The sequence below is a fragment of the Emys orbicularis genome, chromosome 2, assembly GCF_028017835.1.
Source record: "Emys orbicularis isolate rEmyOrb1 chromosome 2, rEmyOrb1.hap1, whole genome shotgun sequence".
Lineage (NCBI taxonomy): Eukaryota > Metazoa > Chordata > Testudines > Emydidae > Emys > Emys orbicularis.
In genome coordinates this window covers 36763344-36786276 of record NC_088684.1, presented here as the reverse complement: position 1 = coordinate 36786276, position 22933 = coordinate 36763344, and the positions used below count along the sequence as shown (strand labels likewise).

General features: G+C 42.2%; 1 protein-coding gene across 1 annotated transcript in view; it reads left to right on the top strand.

The window, feature by feature from the left end:
* Positions 1 to 22933, top strand: part of DCAF13 (DDB1 and CUL4 associated factor 13) — a 48060-nt gene that overhangs the window by 10175 nt on the left and 14952 nt on the right. Inside the window, exons 5-8 of the mRNA XM_065398582.1 lie at positions 8458 to 8613; positions 9323 to 9400; positions 15365 to 15447; positions 22153 to 22317. Coding sequence (XP_065254654.1) covers positions 8458 to 8613; positions 9323 to 9400; positions 15365 to 15447; positions 22153 to 22317 — 482 coding nt within the window. The remainder of the gene's footprint in view (positions 1 to 8457; positions 8614 to 9322; positions 9401 to 15364; positions 15448 to 22152; positions 22318 to 22933) is intronic.

Sequence of the window (22933 nt, the reverse complement as noted above, 5' to 3'; positions counted from 1 at the left end):
ACCCCCCTTGGAATTCTGGGTTGAAACCCCAGTGCATGATGGGGCAAAAAACATTGTCGCAGGTGGTTCTGGGTACAGCCTCCCCCTCCCTCCCTGAAAGCAACGGCAGACAACCATTTTGCGCCTTTTTTTCCTGAGTGAACTCTGCAGACTCCATACCGCAGCAAGCATGGATCCCGCTCAGCTCCAGAACGCAGTCATGAACATTGTAAACACCTCGCGCGTTCTCGTGGAGTTTATGCTTACCCAGGACCAGAAAAAAGAGGCGAGGAGGAGGAGGCGGCGACTGCAGCGCAGCGACAAGCGTGATGAGGACATGGACATGGACCGTGAATTCTCTCAGACCGCGGGCCCCGGTGCTTTGGAGATTATGATGTTAATGGGCCAGGTTATAGGCTTGGAACGCCGATTCTGGGCCCGGGAAACAAGCACAGACTGGTGGGACCGCATAGTGTTGCAGGTGTGGGACGATTCCCAGTGGCTGAGAAACTTTCGCATGCGTAAGGGCACTTTCATGGAACTTTGACTTGCTTTCCCCTGCCCTGAAGCGCCAGAATACCAAGATGAGAGCAGCCCTCACAGTTGAGAAGCGAGTGGCGATAGCCCTGTGGAAGCTTGCAATGCCAGACAGCTACCGGTCAGTCGGTAATCAATTTGGAGTGGGCAAATCTACTGTGGGGGCTGCTGTGATGCAAGTAGCCAAAGCAATCACGGAGGTGCTGCTACGAAAGGTAGTGACTCTGGGAAATGTGCAGGTCATAGTGGATGGCTTTGCTGCAATGGGATTCCCTAACTGTGGTGGGGCGATAGATGGAACCCATATTCCTATCTTGGCACCGGAGCACCAGGGTACCCACTACATAAACCGCAAGGGGTACTTTTCAATGGTGCTGCAAGCACTTGTGGATCACAAGGGACGTTTCACCAACATCCATGTGGGCTGGCAGGGAAGGGTTCATGACGCTCGCGTCTTCAGGAACACCAATCTGTTTAAACGGCTGCAGCAAGGGACTTACTTTCCGGACCAGAAAATAACTGTTGGGGATGTTGAAATGCCAATTGTTATTCTTGGGGACCCAGCCTACCCCTTAATGCCATGGCTCATGAAGCCATACACAGGCAGCCTGGACAGGAGTCAGGAGTTGTTCAACTACAGGCTGAGCAAGTGCAGAATGGTGGTAGAATGTGCATTTGGCCGTTTAAAAGGTCGCTGGGGATCCTTACTGACTTGCTCAGACCTCAGCCAAACCAATATCCCCATTGTTATTACTGCTTGCTGTGTGCTCCACAATCTCTGTGAGAGCAAGGGGGAGACCTTTATGGCAGGGTGGGAGGCTGAGGCAAATCTCCTGGCTGCTGATTCCGCGCAGCCAGACACCAGGGCGATTAGAAGAGCACACCAGGAAGCGCTGCTCATTAGGGAAGCTTTGAAAACCAGTTTCATGACTGGCCAGGCTACAGTGTGAAATTTCTCTTTGTTTATCCTTCATGAAAACCCACCCCCTTTATTGACTCATTCTCTGTAAGGAACCCACCCTCCCCCTTCCCCCAGCTTGCTTTCAAAGGAAATAAAGTCACTATTGTTTAAAAATCATTTATTCTTTATTAATTGATTATAAAAAGAGGGAGAGAACCTGAGTGGGGTTTGGGAGGAGGATCAGCGGGAAGGAAAAGCCCACTAAAAAAAGGTTAAAAAAATGGCAGCTTTTTGCTTGGGCTGTCCACTGGGGTGGAATGGGAGGGTGTACGGAGCCTTCCCCCCCCGTGTTCTTACACGTCTGGGTGAGGAGGCTATGGAACATGGTGAGGAGGTAGGGGGGTTATACAGGGGCTGTAGCGGCACTCTGTTCTCCAGCAGCCATTCCTGAAGCTCCACCAGACGCCGGAGCATGTCTGTTTGCTCACACAGCAGCCCCAGCGTTGCATCCTGCCTCCTCTGATCTTCCTGACGCCACCTCTCATCTCGAGCGTCTCTCCTCTCCTCACGTTGGTCCCTCCTGTCCTCACGTTCACTGGCTTCTTTCCTATACTTGCAAACCGTGTCCTTCCACTCATTCAGATGAGCTCTTTCACTCCTGGTGGATTGCATGATTTCTGCAAACATCTCGTCTCGCGTCTTCTTTTTCCGACGCCTTATCTGGGATAGCCTTCGGGAAGGAGGAGGGAGGCTTGAAACATTTGCAGCTGCTGGAGGGAGTGAAAAAAGGAGAGAATTTTTTTAAAAGATACATTTTTCAGAACAATGCTTATACTCTTTCACGGTGACAAATACTATTCACATTACATAGCACATGTGATTTCTGTGCAAGGTCGCATTTTGCCTCTTAATATTGAGTGCCTGTGGCTTTGCTGCTAGAGATCACAGACGCAGGTCCGGGCAACAGAATTCAGCTTGCATGCTGCCATGGTAAGCCACTGTCTTTAGGCTTCTGCGCCCTGCTTTCCCACATACCAAGCAAAGCCCGTTGTGCTGCAGTTTTCCTGTTAACCTTCAGCAGCAGAAAACAAGCTAACACCCCCCCACCATCCAATTCTCTGGGATGAGTGCTTTATCCCTCCCCCCACCGCGTGGCTGGTATCAGGGAAGATCCCTGCAGGAACCAAACTAACACCCCCCCCCAACCCGCCATGAATTCTCTGGGATGAGTGCTTTATCCCTCCCCCCACCGCGTGGCTGGTATCAGGGAAGATCCCTGCTAGCAAAACGCGAAAAGCTCTGGGCCAATCCTCTCGCCCCCCCCCCCCCCCTTTGCACTTGGCTAAATGCAGGGAAGGATTTCTTTTCAGCCACAGGCAAACAGCCCAGTAGGAACGGCCACCTCTGTCCCCTTAATTAAATTCCCGTATTTCAACCAGGTTACCCTAAGCGATATCACTCTCCTGAGGATTACACAGCAAGATAAAGAACGGATGTTGCTTGAATGCCAGCAAACACTGGGACCATACGCTGCCAGGCTTTGTCATGCAATGATACCAGATTACTTGCTACTAGCATGGCGTGGTCAAGTGTCCTACCATGGAGGACGGAATAAGGCTGCACTGCCCAGAAACCTTGTGGCAAGGCTTTTGGAGTACCTCCAGGAGAGCTTCATGGAGATGTCCCTGGAGGATTTCCGCTCCATCCCCAGACATGTTAACAGACTTTTCCAGTAGCTGTACTGGCTGCGAATGCATCCCAAGTGCTCAGGGCAAATTAATCATTAAAAATGCTTGCTTTTAAACCATGTTTTATATTTTAAAAGGTAAACTCACCTGAGGTCCCTTCCATGGGGTCATGGTCTTGGGTACTGGCTTGGGAGGCTTGGGAGGGTACTTCAGTCAGGGTGAGAAACAGATCCTGGCTGTTGGGGAGAACGGAGAGCTGGGTGCTCTCTGCCAGCTCCTCCTCCTCCTCCTCCTCTTCCCCTTCCGCGGAATCATCAGGTGTACCTGATGAGATTATCCCCATCTCGGAATCCACAGTCAGAGGTGGGGTAGTGGTGGCGGCCCCCCCTAGAAATGCATTTAGCTCGGCGTAGAAGCGGCATGTCCGCGGCTCTGACCCGGAGCGACCGTTTGCCTCCTTTGCTTTTTGATAGGCTTGTCTGAGCTCCTTGACTTTCACGCGGCACTGATCTGAGTCCCTATTGTGGCCTCTCTCCATCATGCCCTTGGAAATTTTTTCAAAAGTTTTGGCATTTCGTCTTTTCGAACGAAGTTCTGCTAGCACTGAATCCTCTCCCCATATAGCGATCAAATCCAGTACCTCCTGTACGGTCCATGCTGGTGCTCTTTTTCGATTATCAGCCTGCATGGTTACCTGTGCTGATGAGCTCTCTGTGGTCACCTGTGCTCTCCACGCTGTGCAAACAGGAAATGAAATTCAAATGTTCCCGGGGCTTTTCCTGTCCACCTGGCCAGCGCATCTGAGTTCAGATTGCTGTCCAGAGCGGTCACAATGGTGCACTGTGGGATAGCTCCTGGAGGCCAATAACATCGAATTGCGGCCACACTAACCTTAATTCGGATTGACAATACCGATTTTGACGCTACTCCGCTCGTCGAGGAGGAGTACAGAAATCGAATTAAAGGGCTCTTTAATTCGAATTAAATGGCTTCGTTGTGTGGACGGATCCAGCGTTAATTCGATTTAAAGCAGCTAAATCCGAATTAAAGTCGTAGTGTAGACCAGGCCTAAATGAATTCTTTGTATCGGTCTTCATGGCTGAAGATGTGAGGGAGATTCCCAAACCTGAGCCATTCTTTTTAGGTGACAGATCTGAGGAACTGTCCCAGATTGAGGTATCATTTGAGGAGGTTTTGGAACAAATTAATAAATTAAACAGCAATTAGGGGTATGGAACGGCTTCCGTATGAGGAGAGATTAATAAAACTGGGACTTTTCAGCTTGGAAAAGAGACGGCTAAGGGGAGACATGATTGAGGTCTATAAAGTCATGACTGGTGTAGAGAAAGTAGGTAAGGAAGTGTTATTTACTACTTCTCATAACACAAGAACTAGGGGTCACCAAATGAAATTAATAGGCAACAGGTTTAAAACAAATAAAAGGAGTATTTCTTCACCCAACGCACAGTCAACCTGTGGAACTCCTTGCCAGAGGATGTTATGAAGGCCAAGACCATAACAGAGTTCAAAAAAGAACTAGATAAACTCATGGAGGATAGGTCCATTCTGTTTGCCAGAAGCTGGGAATGAGCGATGGGATGGATCACTTGATGATTACACTGGTCTACAATTTTTGAGAAGTCGTCTGCTTCAGAGATAAAATGTGCTATTTATTATGTATTTTGATGTGCTGAATTCAAATAGGACAATTAGAAACAGTAGCCAATCAGTTGTTTTAAGATATTTAAGTTTTTACATTTTATGTCTATGTATATTGTGTAGATAGTAGAGTTTTAATCATAAATTGTAAACCTAGGTCTTTTCATGTGTTTATGGTTGCTTTACATGATAATATTTCACCTGTCCTGTTCATGTAACACTTTAAAAATCAGCAAAAGGGTTATATAAATAAAATGTATTATGAAACAAAAGGCAAAAAACTATTATGTACATAGTTTAGTCCTATTCAGTGTCTACATGGCGCTTCTTGGCTTGTCTCTTGTATTCATTAAATGGAGCATCTCTTGTCACTGTCCAGCAATAGTCTGCAAGCATTGATGGGCTCCATTTGCCCTGATAGCGTTTCTCCATTGTTACAATGTCCTGGTGAAATCGCTCGCCGTGCTCGTCGCTCACTGCTCCGCAGTTCGGTGGAAAAAAATCTAGATGAGAGTGCAAAAAATGTATCTTTAGTGACATGTTGCAACCAAGGCTTTTGTATGCCTTGAGGAGGTTTTCCACCAACAACCTGTAGTTGTCTGCCTTGTTGTTTCTGAGAAAATTTATTGCCACTAACTGGAAGGCTTTCCATGCCGTCTTTTCCTTGCCACGCAGCGCATGGTCAAATGCATCATCTCGAAGAAGTTCACGAATCTGAGGACCAACAAAGACACCTTCCTTTATCTTAGCTTCACTTAACCTTGGAAATTTTCCACGGAGGTACTTGAAAGCTGCTTGTGTTTTGTCAATGGCCTTGACAAAGTTCTTCATCAGACTCAGCTTGATGTGTAAGGGTGGTAACAAAATCTTCCTTCATTCAACAAGTGGTGGATGCTGAACACTTTTCCTCCCAGGCTCCAATGACTGTCGGAGTGGCCAATCTTTCTTGATGGAGTGGGAATCTCTTGCACGACTATCCCATTCGCAGAGAAAACAGCAGTACTTTATGTATCCAGTCTGCAGACCAAGCAAGAGAGCAACAACCTTCAAATCGCCACAAAGCTGCCACTGATGTTGGTCATAGTTTATGCACCTCAAAAGTTGTTTCATGTTGTCATAGGTTTCCTTCATATGGACTGCATGACCAACTGGAATTGATGGCAAAACATTGCCATTATGCAGTAAAACAGCTTTAAGACTCGTCTTTGATGAATCAATGAACAGTCTCCACTCATCTGGATCGTGAACGATGTTGAGGGCTGCCATCACACCATGGATGTTGTTGCAGGCTACAAGATCACCTTCCATGAAGAAGAATGGGACGAGATCCTTTTGACGGTCACGGAACATGGAAACCCTAACATCACCTGCCAGGAGATTCCACTGCTGTAGTCTGGAGCCCAACAGCTCTGCCTTACTCTTGGGTAGTTCCAAATCCCTGACAAGGTCATTCAGTTCACCTTGTGTTATGAGGTGTGGTTCAGAGGAGGAGGATGGGAGAAAATGTGGGTCCTGTGACATTGATGGTTCAGGACCAGAAGTTTCATCCTCTTCCTCTTCCTCGTCTGACTCAAGTGAGACTGATTCTGGTGCATCAGGAACCGGCAGTCCTCCTCCGTGGGGTACTGGGCGTATAGCTGATGGAATGTTTGGATAATGCACAGTCCACTTTTTCTTCTTTGACACACCTTTCCCAACTGGAGGCACCATGCAGAAGTAACAATTGCTGGTATGATCTGTTGTCTCTCTCCAAATCATTGGCACTGCAAAAGGCATAGATTTCCTTTTCCTGTTCAACCACTGGCGAAGATTTGTTGCACAAGTGTTGCAGCATATGTGTGGGGCCCACCTCTTGTCCTGATCTCCAATTTTGCAGCCAAAATAAAGGTGATAGGCTTTCTTAACCATAGTGGTTATACTGCGCTTTTGTGATGCAAAAGTCACTTCACCACAAACCTAGCAGAAGTTATCTGCACTGTTCACACAAGTACGAGGCATCTCTGCTCACTTTGGCGAAACAGAAATGTGTCCCTTTGCAAAATCAAACACTGACAAATAAGAGAGCACGACACTGTATGATTTCTAGAGCTGATATAGGGCAATTTGTTCAGCAGAGTGATGTAAGCTTCGTTATGATTGCATCATCCATGACTTCCAGGAATAACATGATGCAATTCATATCATGTATGACGCAATACCAGCTTCAGATTGCATCATTCATTGTTTTGCCTAAAAAGCAAGTATTGTCCAAACCCAGTCATAGATTTATTCATAGATCCAGTCAAAGATGTATTTTAGTCATTTCTGGTTTAAATTGAGATCCCTTCCCTTTATAACTCACTTATCCTCCGCCATTCCCAAGTCAAGGGTCGTATATACTGACCCAATAGCATATCTTGAAAACTAGAGCCAATCAACAATTTTAAGCATCATTTTCGTTCTCAGTGACCCAGAATTAGTAAAGTTTGACTACATTTATTTCAGAAGCATTTTGGCTGTAGAGCAGTGTTACATGTTCTCTTCATTCCCTATGGGGCACCTGGCATTGGCCACTGTCGGAAGACAGGATACTGGGCTAGATGGACCTTTGGTCTGACCAAGTAGGGCCGTTCTTATGTATGTGTGAACGGGAGTTAGGTTGGAGGCGACTCTTGAGTTATACCTTTAGTTAATATTGCTGTGAAGACAAGCCCTTAAAGTGCTCCATCTGTTTGGCTTATCAAAAAGATTGAGAGATTACTTGAATACAGTATACCTTCATGGGAAGAAAATACCGGTACTAAAGGGCTCTTTATTCTAACAGAGAAAGGCATAGCAAGAACCAGTGGGTGTAAACTGAAGCCAGAGAAATTCGAATTAGGACAGATTTTTAACTGTGAAGGTGGTTAACCATTAGAACAAACTACCTATGCAAGTGGTGGATTCTCCATCTCTTGATGTCATCTTATTGACTGGATGCCTTTCTGGAAGATAGTCTTAGTCAAATACAAGTTATTCTTTAGTTAGATGGAAGTTAGTGGGCTCAATATTGGGTTAACTGGGTGAAATACAAGAGATCAGACTACATGATGACGGTTCCTTCTGGCCTGCATCTATGAGATGTGATAGTGGTTTTGTTTTAAGCAACTTTGCCATAAAAACCAGCTTTTTTTTTTTTCTCCACCACAGTGCACATGTTTTGGTGGGTTTTCTTTGTATGTGAGCTAGAGAGAGATTTTAAAATGAATTATGGGTACAGCCATAAGGAAAATTGCTAACAAGATTCAGCTATACACTTTTGTGTAACGTATGGGACCTATTTGACTGCCTCTGGAAATACATTAAACATTTTTAAATTGTTTTGTGTGTGTGTGTGTGTGGGGGGGGGTTTATATTACCACACTTTTTAATATGTTGTTCTTCAAATTAAAATGTTCAGTCAGACTGGTTTCAAACTGTCTGAGTGACCACTTAATACAGGTTTCACTATAAATATAATCAATGAAAGTTTACAAAGAAGAACTTGCAAATAGAAAATGAAAGGCTACAATATTCTTAAAATAGCTAAATGTGAAAGACTACAACATGTTAACTGTTCAGCAGGGGGTGACGATTTGGTCATCAGTAATTTAAATAATAAATGTAACAACTTGAAAAACTTGTTATACAAAGTTGAGTTGATCATTCCTGTAACTAATTTTTTTGCCTTTAAAGACAGTGTACACAGGAATTGATCACCACTGGAAGGAAGCTGTATTTGCAACTTGTGGGCATCAAGTAGACATCTGGGATGAACAAAGGACCAGTCCCATATGCTCTTTGACATGGGGTGTTGATAGCATCAGCAGTGTTAAATTTAATCCAATTGAGGTAATGTTTTCTTTATACATACTACATATCAATATTTTATTTGGTCAGTACGAGGACTAAATCATATTAACATTCAGAGATTCATATTCAACTGTTTGTTGCAACTATAAATTTCCAAAACAGTACTTTTAACACCTGTTATATAGCCGCTTTTTAATTTTTTTTATTTTAAGTGGTGATGTTGCTTCAGTAGGTAATACTAAAGATAGTCTTTTGTATACATACTAAATCAATGACCAACATCGTGTTGAGGGGAATTTTGGATGTACTGTCCTTTAGATTAGCTGGTGAATATGTGAGAGAATTACCACTTCACAAGTGGGGAAAAATGGATTAGTTCTGATTTCTGTTGGGCGAAAACAAAGCTATTTCTGAGAAAAGCCCTCGGATTGACTGTTCAGCTGTACATAAAGAACAGTGAACCCATTTACTAATGGTTAAAGCAAACGGAACACATTTAACACCAAAATTTTGTTTTGTCAAAGGAGATTCAAGATCCTGTTCCTGTTCTGTGATTGCTTTTCTTCAAACGGTTTTCTTAAAATTTTAAGAGTCATATATTAGAAAAAAGTGGCTCTGTCTGTACTTAAATTAGCAAAATAGCAGTTGCTTAAATATTTAGTGTAAAATATATACTCAGTGTCCTATTTTTTTTGTTTTCATAACTTTAGAAGGTGGTACCTGATATAATGGCATGATTATTTTTTAGACGTATCTTTTAGGAAGCTGTGCTTCAGACAGAAATATTGTGCTGTATGACATGAGGCAATCAACTCCATTAAAGAAGGTAACTTTTTGTTTTCTTGCTGTTTTAATGATTTGTTCATAAAATGTTGATCGCAGTTTTGGTAATACAGCAACACTTAAGTAGCATGTTAGCATGGAGAGGCCCCAGACAGTTTAAAGTTAGTCCCTGACATAGTAAGCGTTGGGGATTTTGGACCAAGTGGGAGTTCTGTGAGTGTCACCTCTTTAATTTAACCTAATCTGGGGTGTAAATTTTTGTGATTTAAGCCATGCAAAGGGATTAAAAAGGGCCCTCTTTTCATTTCAAATTGGCTGTCATACTCTCTCTGTCAGACTGGACATCAGAGTCTTAAAGCTTGTCTACAATACCCGCCGGATTGGCAGGCAGCGATCAATCCAGCGGGGGTCAATTTATTGCGTCTAGTATAGACGCAATAAATCGACCACTGAACGCTCTCCCGTCAACTCCAGTACTCCACTAGAATGAGAAGAGCAAGCGGAGTCAACGGGAGAGCGTCAGCTGCCGACTTACTGCAGTGAAGACACCGCAGTAAGTAGATCTAAGTACGTCGACTTCAGCTATGCTATTGCATAGCTGAAGTTCTGTATCTTAGATTGACCCCGCCCGGTATGGTAAACAAGCCCTTAGTTGTGTTCATTTAATGTAGTGCTCCTACACATGTGATGTTTTTTTCTTGCCAGAGGGGGAGACAAAGTGATTTTTTTTAACTCTTAAAAGATTTTCACTCAAAGATCTGTGCTGAAAAATTGAGCTTACACACATTTACAAATGGAAATGACAAGTTTTTTTCTTGAGCTTGCTTGAGTTAAATGGTGTGATCGATACATTTCTAGTTAAAACTGAATAAATACTTTGTCAAATAACATTTATATTTATATAAATTATTTTATACACAACATGTGAGTTGTCACTTGCCTTTACAAAAACATTTTAGGCCAGGGGTCGGCAACCTTTCAGAAGTGGTGTGCCGAGTCTTCATTTATTCACTCTAATTTAAGGTTTTGCGTGCCAGTAATACATTTTAACGTTTTTTAGAGGGTCTCTTTCTATAAGTCTGTAATATATAACTAAACTCTTGTTGTATGTAAAATAAATAAGGTTTTTAAAATGTTTAAGAAGTTTCATTTAAAATTAAATTAAAATGCAGAGCCCCCCGGATTGGTGGCCAGGACCCCGGCAGTGTCAGTGCCACTGAAAATCAGCTCGCGTGCCATAGGTTGCCTACCCCTGTTTTAGGCAAACCATTAAATGTAAGATAATTCACAGTTGAGTATTTATGAACAGATAATGTTGTTATTGGGTTCAAGGACTGACTCAGCTTGATGACATTTTTGCTTCTATGGGAGCACAGTGTTCTGGCTCTTTGTTATGCACTGAGAGTCCCTATGGTATATTATGCAGTCTGTCCTCACAAAAAAAAAAAAATTGTCGTTGATGTGAGTGGGAGCCTTGTGTGGGGAAACAAGCACAGAATGGTCAGTAGATCCTCAGTGATGATCCAAAATAATGTGCCTAGAAAGTCCTAACAGAACAGTATATCTGCTCTTTGATTTAAAATAAATTAATCAATTTTAAAAAATCCTGACAGCAACATAGGTCTCTTGTAAGAGAATGGAACTACTTCAAGATTTTTAGTATGTAAGAAAGTGCTTTCAGTGGGAGGCAATTATAGCTCTACATTCACTCTATTCCAAGCCATCATTATTGTTTATTTTTCATACTTAAAATAAGTTCTTAGTCCTGGTAGTATTACTAATGTAACTGAGTGAGTGAGCTGGATTCTCCTCTGTTTCGTGTATCAACAGAACTGTTGTTAAAGCTCCAGTTCCAGAACCAAATTCTGGCCTCCTCTTTTTCTGAAGACAATGGAGTTGCACTTCTATCTAGTTGAGGGCAGACTTTGGCCCACAAAATCTCTCATTGGTGATGATGTGCTAGCCATAACACACAGATAAACATGATAATTGACAGGCTCCCTTTAAACTGCATGGAAGGCTAAGTTAGGAATGTAGGCTGTGTGGAGATGTAGAAATCCCCATTCGATAACTTTCTTGCTGTTCTATGCACTTCTCCTATACTGGTGATCTGTTGTTCGTTGGGTTACTGCCGTGCAGTCTTGTGAAGAGGCCCAAGGGGACCTATGTTTAATTAAACATTAATAGATAGATAGTCTAACCTCCAGTGGAAACAGAGAGCTATGCTATGAATTGCCACAGTCCATCTTGGGGGGGGAGAGGAGAGACAGATAGCTCAGTGGTTTGAGCTTTGGCCTGCTAAACCCAGGGTTGTGAGTTCAATCCTTGAGGGGGCCATTTAGGGATCTGGGGCAAAAATCTGTCTGGGGATTGGTCCTGCTTTGAGCAGGGGGTTGGACTAGATGACCTCCTGAGGTCCCTTCCAACCCTGATATTCTATGATTCTATGATAAGAGCTCTGTGTGGCTTAACTATTTTAGCAATAGTAAGTGTAAAACTATGATCGGAGGTAAAATTAAAAAAAACTCCACCACAAAACCCTGACTTGCAGATGAGAAGCTTTTAAAGCAATTATGATGAGGTGCTGTTTTCTTATAGAAAAGCAGTTTTTAAAAAAAAAGGAATTCAAAACTAGAAGCACTGCTGCTGAAGAAAGATAAATGGTACACTGATGATGCAATGCAAGAATATCTGGAAGTCTTTGAAAATGATTTATTTTTAAGAGAAATAATCAGTAGAAAAATCTGTGCTATGTTTAAAACAAAGTGGCTGTGAATGGGTGAACTCCTGGCCTGATTATCAGACAAAGATGCCAGATTTATCACTTAATTAGAACTGATAACTGTCAATCACACCGTTATTAAATAACGTTTCTGCGATATTTATAAAAGCCTATGTGCAATCACCCTAATCTCAGACCTTCACGTAGCTAATGACTTCCTAAAAAAGAGCAGAGATCTCTTTCCTTACAGATGTACTAGCTTTAATTTAGGGGATGAGATACCATGGCAGTGTTCAGGAGGGAACGGCAGCTGTACAAAATAAAGCCCTTTGTTTTTCTTCTATCTAGTGCAAAATGTCCTATTTAAGTGTGTACATTAATTTTGACAATTCTTGATATATACATTACCATTACTTTCTCCACTTGCATTCCATTCCACAACTGTTATCTGTGGTACATATTTTAATGCAAACCCTATAAATATAAAAAAATAATTCTATAATCTCTATAGATTCTGTACCAAAGATAAACATAACAATATTAGCCAACAGAATTGAAAAGATATTTATTATGGGCAAACCGTTAGATGGCAAAACTTGCAGATGACCCCATTATTTAGGATAGTCAAGGCCCTTAAAGACTGAAAAACTTCATAGGGATTTAACAAATTTGGATAAATGGGCAGCATTATGGCAGATGCAATTCCAAGTTGACTAATGCAAGGTAATGTATACTGGACGGTATTACTTGAACTACACATGAATATTGCTGGGCTCTAAATGAACTGTGACCACTTGCGGGGGAATAGCCCTAAGGGTCATTACAGACAGCTTGAGGAAAACATTTGCTCAATATGTGATCGTTAATTTAATGAAAAAAAATGCAAACAGTGTTATGGGATAGAAAACAACACTGAAAGTATTAATGCTATTATATAAATCAGTGGAACACCTAATTGGAATACTCTGATCAGTTCTGGTCCCCCGCGTCTGAAAACATATATGGCACAAGCAGAACGTATTCAAAGATGGTGATGAAAAGGACTACAGGCATGGAAACTTCCATGTGAAAAGATTGGAACCATTTTAAATGTGTAAAAAATGAGTGGGGTAGAAAGGGTAAATGGGAGCACCCATAATTCAAGAACAGGAAGACATTCAGTGAAATTAAAAAGTAACCAACTTAAAACTGTAAAAAGGCAATCATTCTTCTAGAATCTGTGGGATTCACTGCCATAAGAAATCATTGACGTAAAGAGTTTAGGATTAAAAATTCCCCTATATTTGAACTGCCCAGAGGAGCAAAATGGTGTTGCCCACTGTTTGCTATACTAATAAAAGCCTTAGCTGATCATATAGGCCAAAATCTCCATACATACTAAAGTGGGAGAGATTAGTAAAATCTCACTATATATGGACAATGTGTGTTTGTGTTGCATTTAATCTACAGGTCTCCTTATTGACTCTTCACACAGGAAACCTCTAGCAAGTGTTCATGGCTTAAAAATAAACAAACAAAACCAGTGTTAAACTTGTCCCAGTAAAGAGTTTTCCTCATTAAATGTCTGGACATTTCTATAATTAAAAATAGAGATCATGAGATGGTCTCTGTTAAAAAATTAAAAGTTGCTGTAGTGGCTGTGTAAAAAATCACATCCACAGTAACTCAAATCTCTTCAAGCCCCAGACTGATTTTTACAACTGCTGTCAGGCATAATATTAGATATGGTAACATTATTTGTTCAGTTGGTGTTTTTACTGAAAAATGTAGAATGATGCCATGTATGAAACAGTGGACTCAAGATATACTACACATTCAGTTGGAAAAGAAGTATTATGAAACAAGAGGCAAAGGCATAGACTTTGAGCAAATCTGGCTTCTTTTGAGAGGGAGTTATCCATATTAAGACCCAAATCAAAACCAACAAATGCTTAGCCACTTCTGATTCACCAGTAATACCAAATAGTTACTTTTTTACCAACATTTAAATTTAGAATATTGATCATATATGTAATAAAACGTTGGCTATAAATTTATTTTTGTGGCTTTGGTGTAAGCCATGCAGTATTCACTTACTGTTAACTAGTTTAAAAAGACCCTGAAATTTTCATACACCTATAATAAGCTGAGAGAGAGAGAGTTGAGTAGAATAAAGATTAAATACAAAACTTTGGCTAGGATTAGAGTTGACCCACTGAGTTGTGGACATTCTGTTTGAATTGCTCACTTATTAATAACTTCTGTGTAGTTATCCATCTAATGTGGCAGGAAGAATCACTGTGTGCAAATAACTCTCTTGATATGGTGGTTGGAAGCTCCTCCAAGCCTCAGCAGAGACCAGAGCTAACTCTGTTACTAGATGACTTTTTTTCTCCTCCCCCAACAATTACCCAGCTGTCTTTACACTTGCAGGACTCCACTTCAGGGTGGGAGAATAGAACATATGGCTTCCTAATACTTTTCATCTAATTGGCTATCAGCAAAATGTGTGGGTTGTCTTACGAGGGTAGTTGTCAGCTCCATCTCTACTACTTTAAGATGAAGCTGGTCTCTTCTGTGGTCATCTGGTTTTCACAAGCTCAGGATGCAAAATTTCTGACTCATGAATCAACTTACTGCCAGTGGTACAGGTCCCATTTCTACTTAGTATATCTATGGTATTATACTAACTGCACCCACCCAAAAACTGCTAGGCACTTCTCAAAGCAGACAAGATATCATCTTGGCCTGAGGAATTAGTGAACAATAATTTCTGACATAGTAAGAAGATAACAGCTCGGGTGGGGAGTAGTTGCAGAAAGGACAGGCAGTATTAATTTTATGTGATTACTTAGCAAAGACTAATCCATTTCATCATCCATCAAAGATGTCTTTTAAAGAAATAAATATATTGAATAGATAATAGATTTGAAAGGTTCCTGTTGGTATTATGGAAGAAGTGGGCCTACAGGGGAGATTTAAAAGTAGCTTGGTGGACCAGCTCAGGAATGGTATTGACATAAAGCCCCTGTTACATGACATGTCTCTACAGAGAACTTAATTGCAGCATAATCTGAAGGAAAGACCTCATAATTTGGGACAGGAAGTCCTGAGTCCTAATCCTTACACTGCTACTGAAATGCTCTGTGGCCTTGGGTATGTCACTTCACCCTTCTGCCTCAGTTTCTGCATCTGTAGAATGGAGTTGTTTACCTGCTTCCCAGAGGTGTTGGGAGATTTAGTGTGTGTGGAGAATGGCCACTATTTATTACTTATAACAGTGTAGTAACATGTAACTTTCTTCAGGTTATCTTGGACATGAGGACAAATACACTCTGTTGGAACCCCATGGAAGCTTTTATTTTCACTTCAGCAAATGAGGACCACAAGTAAGCATGATCTCACTTTTTGGTGATCCCTGTTGGTTTATTTACCTAAATCTTATTTTTATAAAATCTCTTCGCATTTTATGTTTGAGTCACTTAAGTAAATGACTAATTAGAGAATCATAGGTTTGTTGGATATAAAACTTGTATTAAGTAGCATACCACTCTTTCCACATGAATCAATAGCTGGAATTAATACATTGTCTTTTATTAAAAATTAGCCACCATTTTATTCTCTAAGGGCCTAGTGAAGCAATCCTTATTTGGCTTTAAAGTCAATGAGAGTGTTGAAAGACTGCATGATTTGTCCCCTACCTTTGCAAGACCAAAAGATAGTGCTACTAAGGAGGGCTGTAGTACTATGTACCCACCAGCTACTGTTGTACTCCCAACTTGCTTTCTCAAACTAAATCCGCTGTTCATATATTTACAAGGTCTGTCTGTCCTTGATATGCCTGTGTAACTTATCTGCACTGAAAGTTATGCATGATCATCAAAATCAGAGTAACTATTTCTGTAGGAGGAGGAAATGGGAATATAAGATGACAGCTCTTTGGTCACCATTTTAGCTCACAATAAGAAAAAGTGAATTGATATAAGTGTAACCTACAGTGGCACTTGGAAATTAAACACCATTGATCCAGCCACCAGCGCAATGAAAGTGCTTATTTACTTGCCAGCTATCATGAGTCCTGGCATAGTGTGCTAATCAGCTATTTTGGCATGAACATTTCTAAAAAAAAAAAAAAGCCTCTTGATTTTTTTTTTCCCCCCACAAAAGGTTTTAGTACTTATCCTTTGCTAGCTCTTCCTGTCTCCTAAAGCACCTTTTTTTTTTTTTTTTTTTTTTTGGATGGCATTGGCCACTTGAACAATCAACCTAATGTTGGAAAAAAGCCTTCTCTCTCTCTAATGGTGTTTAAACCCAGAAGCACTCAAGATGCACTTCATACCTTTCTTTCCAAGGAGCCAGTGGTCCAAACACAGAGATCACCGCTTTCTTCTAGAATACATTAATATAGTGACTCTTCTTGAGGATACTCTTCCAAAGAACTGGTAACTGGCTATGTTCTTGAAAAGGGGCATACATTGGATGCTCTGTTTAATCCTTATTGGCGTGATGGGAAAAGTAAGGCCTCCTAAGCAGTTTAGTACAACTCATAGCTTGTAGCACCACTGAAGTGATCAAAACTTTATGAAGTTGGCAACCACTATTAATTCCTCTAATTTGTGTTTAAAAAAATACAGTGGGTAACAGTACTTGCGTACTGTTGTATATCTTCAACACATTGTACAAGCATTAGTTAATTAAATGGTGGAGTAGCAGGTGCAAGTGGGAGAATTCAGAAGGAAAAAGTATGTAGGAAAAAAGACTATGCATCAAATTAATTCCAGCTATCTATCCATCTATGGTGAAGAGGGGGAAGATCATAGCTTAATATTAGCCACAATAAAGGTTCTGTCTCAGTGTGTATAAAGCACCCTTGAATGCTGGCACTATGCACATTAATAATCCAGTTAGTTGTTACAGATTGATATGTGTCAGTGTCAGATTCTCTCTCAGTGAAGAGTTCGGTCTTTTTTATATTTGAAAGAGCATTTTTAGGGCGTGGGTACAAAGTTAATTTAGATTAAGGTAGGGTGTGAACTTAAAGTACAGTAGCTATTCCAGAATAACTGTATGTGTAGACAAGCCCTTACTAATTTCTCAAAACCCATTTAGACAGGACTTGAAAAAAATCTACTTGCCCACTCTTTTGGGGAGCTTTCCCTGGTGACTGGGGAGGCATAAGCCAACTTCTGTATAAGTGAAGATGCCTTTTTTTAAAGTTCCACTCCTGCTATCTTTTTCAAGCAGCAACAGGATGAAATTAACAAAACTTCATTTTTAGTGATACTATTCAGAACCTTGCAGTGCAGCAATTTACTGCTGTTTCTGTTTGTATTAAAGTAGTATTCGGAGTGAGCAAAATGGTGGACATAAATTTAGGAAGACAGTCCCTGCTGCACACTACTTACAATCAAGAAAAGCTCTGTATAAACGTTATGTGTGGGGAGGAGAGGCCAGGTGGTGTGGTGTTCCAGGATCCATCTTTTTTTATTTTTTAAACCACATACTAATTATCCTTTCCTCAGCTCTAGCAAGTCATTACTGTCTGATGTCTTGTAGATGACATGGTTGAAAGTGGTCTTGAGTAGGTATTTGAATTGGGAGTCTGGGCCTTGTGAGCCCACTCAAGGGCATTCCATATGTAAAGGGTGAAGTGGAAGAAACCAGAAGACAGTTGTGGTGAGGCACATAAATGAGGGATGATTATGGAGGCATCATTGGCAGAGCAAAAGATGTGTGTAGCAGGAGGAAGTGATGAAAGAAGGGGAAGGCTTTAAAGATGGATTTGAACTTGATGCAGTTACAAAGGGGGAGCCAGTGAATGGATTAAAAGGGAAGAGTGGCAACATTGACAGAGTAATGGGTAAGGCGGGTGACCTCAGTAGCAGCTGCATTTTGTGTGGACTGGAGGAGGTGTCATGTGGGTATTGAGTCGGCTAGAATAGTCAAGATGGGAAGTGTTGCAGGCTTAGATGAGAAGTTTAGCTATGTGGACAGAAAGGAAAAACTGGATCTAAAAAAGGTTAGGTAGGAAGAAACATCAAGATGTGGCCACAACCTGTATACATGAGGCAAGGACAAGGGAAGGGCCTGGTGGCCCTAGAGTCTTTCCCCTCTAGTATGTCACTGCGTGATTGGGAATGGAAGTAAAGATAACCTAACATGGACGCAAGTGAATTTAACATCTAGACATCCAGGAGGGATGCTGGAGAGGCAGACTGAGGTGAGGCACTGGCTGGAGGAAGATTAGTGAATCCTTGGCAAAAAGAAGATATTTGAAACTGTGAGTTTGATGAGGAACTTGAAGAAAGAGTGTAGAGAGAAAAGGAGCTAAGGACAGAGCCCCAAGATCCCTTCACAGAGCTGGGGAGCAGGATGCACCAAAGGAGATGCTGAAGGAAATGTATAGAGGTAGGAGAAGACTCTGGAGAAGATACTACTGTGGAAGCCAGTGCAGGACTAGATTTTTGAGGAGGAGAACATATGATTGACTGTATCAAAAGTAGAGGTGAGGGGGAGAACAGGCACAGAGGTTTGTGGTGAAAAGGTCATTTGAGTCTTTGTTTGCAGTGATGATGTAGCTGTGTTGGTCCCAAGATACAAGAGAGACAAAGTGGATGAGATAATCTGTTATTGAACCAACTTCTGTTGGTGAAAGAGCCAAGCTTTCAAGCTACACAGAGCTCTTCAGATCTGGGAAAGGTACTTACAATGTCACAGCCAATACAAGGTGGAACAGATTGTTTAGTATAAGTATCAGAGGGGTAGCCATGTTAGTCTGGATCTGTAAAAAGCAACAGAGTCCTGTGGCACCTTATAGACTAACAGACGTATTGGAGCGTATTCACCCTCGAAAGCTTATGCGCCAATTGTCTGTTAGTCTATAAGGTGCCACAGGACTCTCTGTCGCTTTTTAGTATAAGTAGTTAACAGGTATTCTAAGGGACCATTCAAGGTGAAGTGGCCCATTAACACTCCTGCAGTAATAGGACAAAGAAGGGTGGTTATTGGGTTACAGATTTTAGTAATAAGCCATAATTCCAGTGTCTTTATTAATGGGCCACTTCACTTTGAATTGTCCCTTAGAATATGTGGTAACTACTTCAGCTAAACAGTCTGTTCCACCTTGTATTTATCTGTGACACTCTGAGGCCTCGTTTACACTACAGAGTTAGACTGACACAAGGCAACATATGCTGACCTAACTATGAAAGTGTCTACACTAACATTTTTCTCCTGCCGATGTAACTCAACGCCGACTTAATAACTTCACCTCCACAAGAGCAGCAGAGTCAATACCGATGCAGTTAAGTTGATGCAGTGTCAGTGCAGACACTGCATTGCTTACGTCGACTGTTACTGGCTTTCAGAAAACATCCCATAGTGCTACACGCTGACAGTACAATTGGTACAAGTGCTCCTGGGGAGGACTGTCACCACTGATGCAAGGAACGTAGTGTGGATACGCAAAAGCAACTTAATTACTGTGGTGGTTGTATGCCTACGTAACTTACGTCAACGTAATTTTGTAGTGTAGACATAGCCTGAGTATCTTTCCCAGACCTGAAGAAGAGCTCTATGGAAGCTGGAAAGCTTGTCTCTCTCACCAGTGGAAGTTGGTCCAATAAAAGATATTGCCTCGGCCGCTTTGTCTGACTAATTAGAGACCTTGTCATACCTGCCAGCGTTGCAAAAACAAAAATAATACGAGGCAGATTTATGTAAATCTGCATGTTCATACGTTTGCATAGATATACTTTAGATCAGGGGTCTCAAACTCAAATGACCACAATGGCCACATGAGGACTAGTGCATCGGCCCGAGGGCCGCATCACTGACACCCCCCCTCGCTGGCCCCGGCCCCGCCCCCACTCCACCCCTTCCATGAGGTCCCGCCCCTGCCCCATCTCTTCTCCCCCTCCCCCAAGCGTGCTCCTCCCCCCTCCCTCCTGGAAAGTGCTAAGCATTATACAGAGCATACAGATCACTGCTGCTCCTACAACAAGTCATTTCCAAGCGGTTTTAATAAAATATATACACTCAGTAATGCACCTCACTCAAAGGACAAAACATGCACTTAGTTAGATTTACTTCTGTTAAAGCCCCCCCACTGCACTGGGCTGCACCACCACTCCACCACGGCTCTGCCTCTTCCAGGGGTGGCAGGTTTGTAGAAATTTTGGTGGTGCCCAGAACCTGCCCCCCCAAACTCCACCCCCACCTGCCTAAGGCTCTGGGAGGGAGTTTGGGTGGGGGTGGGTGGGGGTCTGGGGTGCAGGCTCTGGGATGGAGTTTGGGTGCTGGGTGCAGGCTCCGGGCTGGGGCAGGGGGTGGGGGTGCAGACTCTGGGATGGAGTTTGGGTGCTGGGTGAAGGCTCCGGGCTGGGGCAGGGGGTGGGGGTGCAGGCTCTGGGATGGAGTTTGGGGTTAGGAGGGGGTGCAGAGGTGAGGCCGGGGGACACTCGGGGGAGGTGCGTGGGGGCGGCAGGCGGGGCCGGGGGAGAGACCCAGCCCCAAACATTGGGGAGCAGGGAGCTTAGCTGCCACATAAAATAACTCGGGGGGGGGGGGGTGAGGGGAGTTTGGCTGTGACCGGAAGTAACTGGCGGGGGGGCCCACGGGGAGCTTGGCGGGCCGCAGGGAAGATCTCCGCGGGCCGCGTGTTTGAGATCCCTGCTTTAGATACAGGGAAGGAAAGAGACAGGTCACCCCAGGGAGAAACCCCAATGCTTTTTCTTTTTCTCTTTGCCAAAGCACATCATTCTTCTTTTCCCTCAAAGACCATTTCATTCTTCAAATACACTCCTCACTGTCACTAATAATCAACTTATGTTTGAAAAATTCTTCTCCCATAATCAATTTTATTCATTACGAAAAGATAATCTCAATCCAATTTTATTTTTAACTAGCAGGCCCAAAAGCCAGGGATTTTATTTTAAAAAACAAACCACACTCCCCCTCCGTTAAATTTTTATTATATATATATATATATATTTTTTAAAGACACTTTACGACATACACATCCCCAATCAAGTTCAATACTAAATGGCTTTCCCTCATATTTTTATAAGCCTAGGGTGGCTGCACAGAAATTTTTTCCCCACCACCCTGCTTTGAGGGCAGGGGGACCAGCACTAGGAACCAGAATAGAAGCTGCAAAGTCAGTATCTGCTCCACATGCTGGGGTCCCAGGCTGTCCCTTAGCATCTGCAGCCATTCTAATCGTCCTGCATTCTGCAGGAGATTGGTTCCTTTCCCCATTCTCCAAGCAGGCAAGGATTTCCCTGTAGGCTCCTACTGGGAAAACCTGTGGAGTTGGCTGCCCTGCCTTCAGTGAAGATGCTACTACGCTGATGGGAGAACTTCTCCTGTTGGCGTAGTTAATCCACCTCTGCTAGAGGCGGTAACTATGTTGATGGGAGAAGCCCTCCTATTGACACAGCGCTGTCTACACCAGGAGTTAGGTTCAGGGGTTTGGATTTTTCACACCCCTGAGTGACTTAGTTATACTGATGTAAGTTTATAGTGTAGACCTGACTTTAATGAGGGCAGTGTAGCAGAGAAGAAAGGGTGGCAGGCAGGGCACAGGGTGTGCCAAATGGAGTCTGAGAAACACTCAACAGTTGTAGATGGTATGTTTGAGTCTGGAGGTGGGCGGAGTGAAGGAGGATGATGTGGTAGCTTATGAAGCAGGTTGAGCCAGAGATCCAAAAACAGGCTGAGGGAGAAGTAGAGTAATGGAGACCCACTTTTCCTGTAGGAACAGGAAGGAGTCCTAACTCCAGCAATACAGCTAAACCTACCAGCTAGTATGTGTTCTGTGCCTTTTTTCAAGTCCTACGTTTCTTTTCATGCTTTATTAGCAGTTGTCTGACTTGAAATAAACAGTTTTAGGGCCTAGGATCTAAAAGCTGAGCTTTGTGGGTGCATATAATCACGTACTTCAAAGAAATGTATGGCGATATGACATGCGTTTGATAATTCAGTTCATTTGGAAATTGGTATCTGAAAAGCTCTAATCTTTTTCACATAAGTGTTTATATGAGATGGTATTTAAAGCATGGTGCCTTCTTTTAAATAGCACATTTCTTTTACAGCTTGTATACGTTTGACATGCGCTTTCTTGAGTCGCCTGTAATGATTCACATAGATCATGTGTCTGCGGTTCTTGATGTGGATTACTCCCCCACTGGGAAAGAATTTGTATCTGCCAGCTTTGATAAATCTATTCGCATTTTTCCTGTAGACAAAGGTCGCAGCAGGTCAGTGATTTTTTTCATTAACCTATATAATCAATAGATTCCTATTGCATGCCTATAGGGTCTCATCATATGAATGAATGTAAATACTAAATCACTGTCTACATTTTTATTAAATATATTAGAGTGAAACTCCTATTTAATTAGCAATGAATTTTGTGTTTTAGTTTTGAGTGAAAATTATAAGTGGAATCCATGGATGAATTTCTCTAGCCTGTTAAATCATTTGTTTTTCTCCTCTTACTGATATTTCTGGTACTCAGATGCCAAGGACAGAAGTAGTCTAAGTGAAACGTTGACCGTTTCATATAGAACAGGGGATAGATACACTTTGTTTCATGATGTGATGTCCTTTGGGAAGGCAGGCGAATGTTACTTCCCTGTCAAGCAATATATCCTGTTGCAAACACACCTTTGATTTCTGCTGTCACCTCAGACCTCTCTTGACACTTTCCAAATATGTCTTACATTGAATATCAGTTCTGAATGATTATTCCTAGATGTATTAGTTTGCATTTGTCCAGGCAGAATCTCATTTTATTTTCTGCCTTTATTTCTGATCTGTGTAGGTCCCTTTGTATATCTTGTTACCACTGATGTGTGCAACACCTACAGTTTT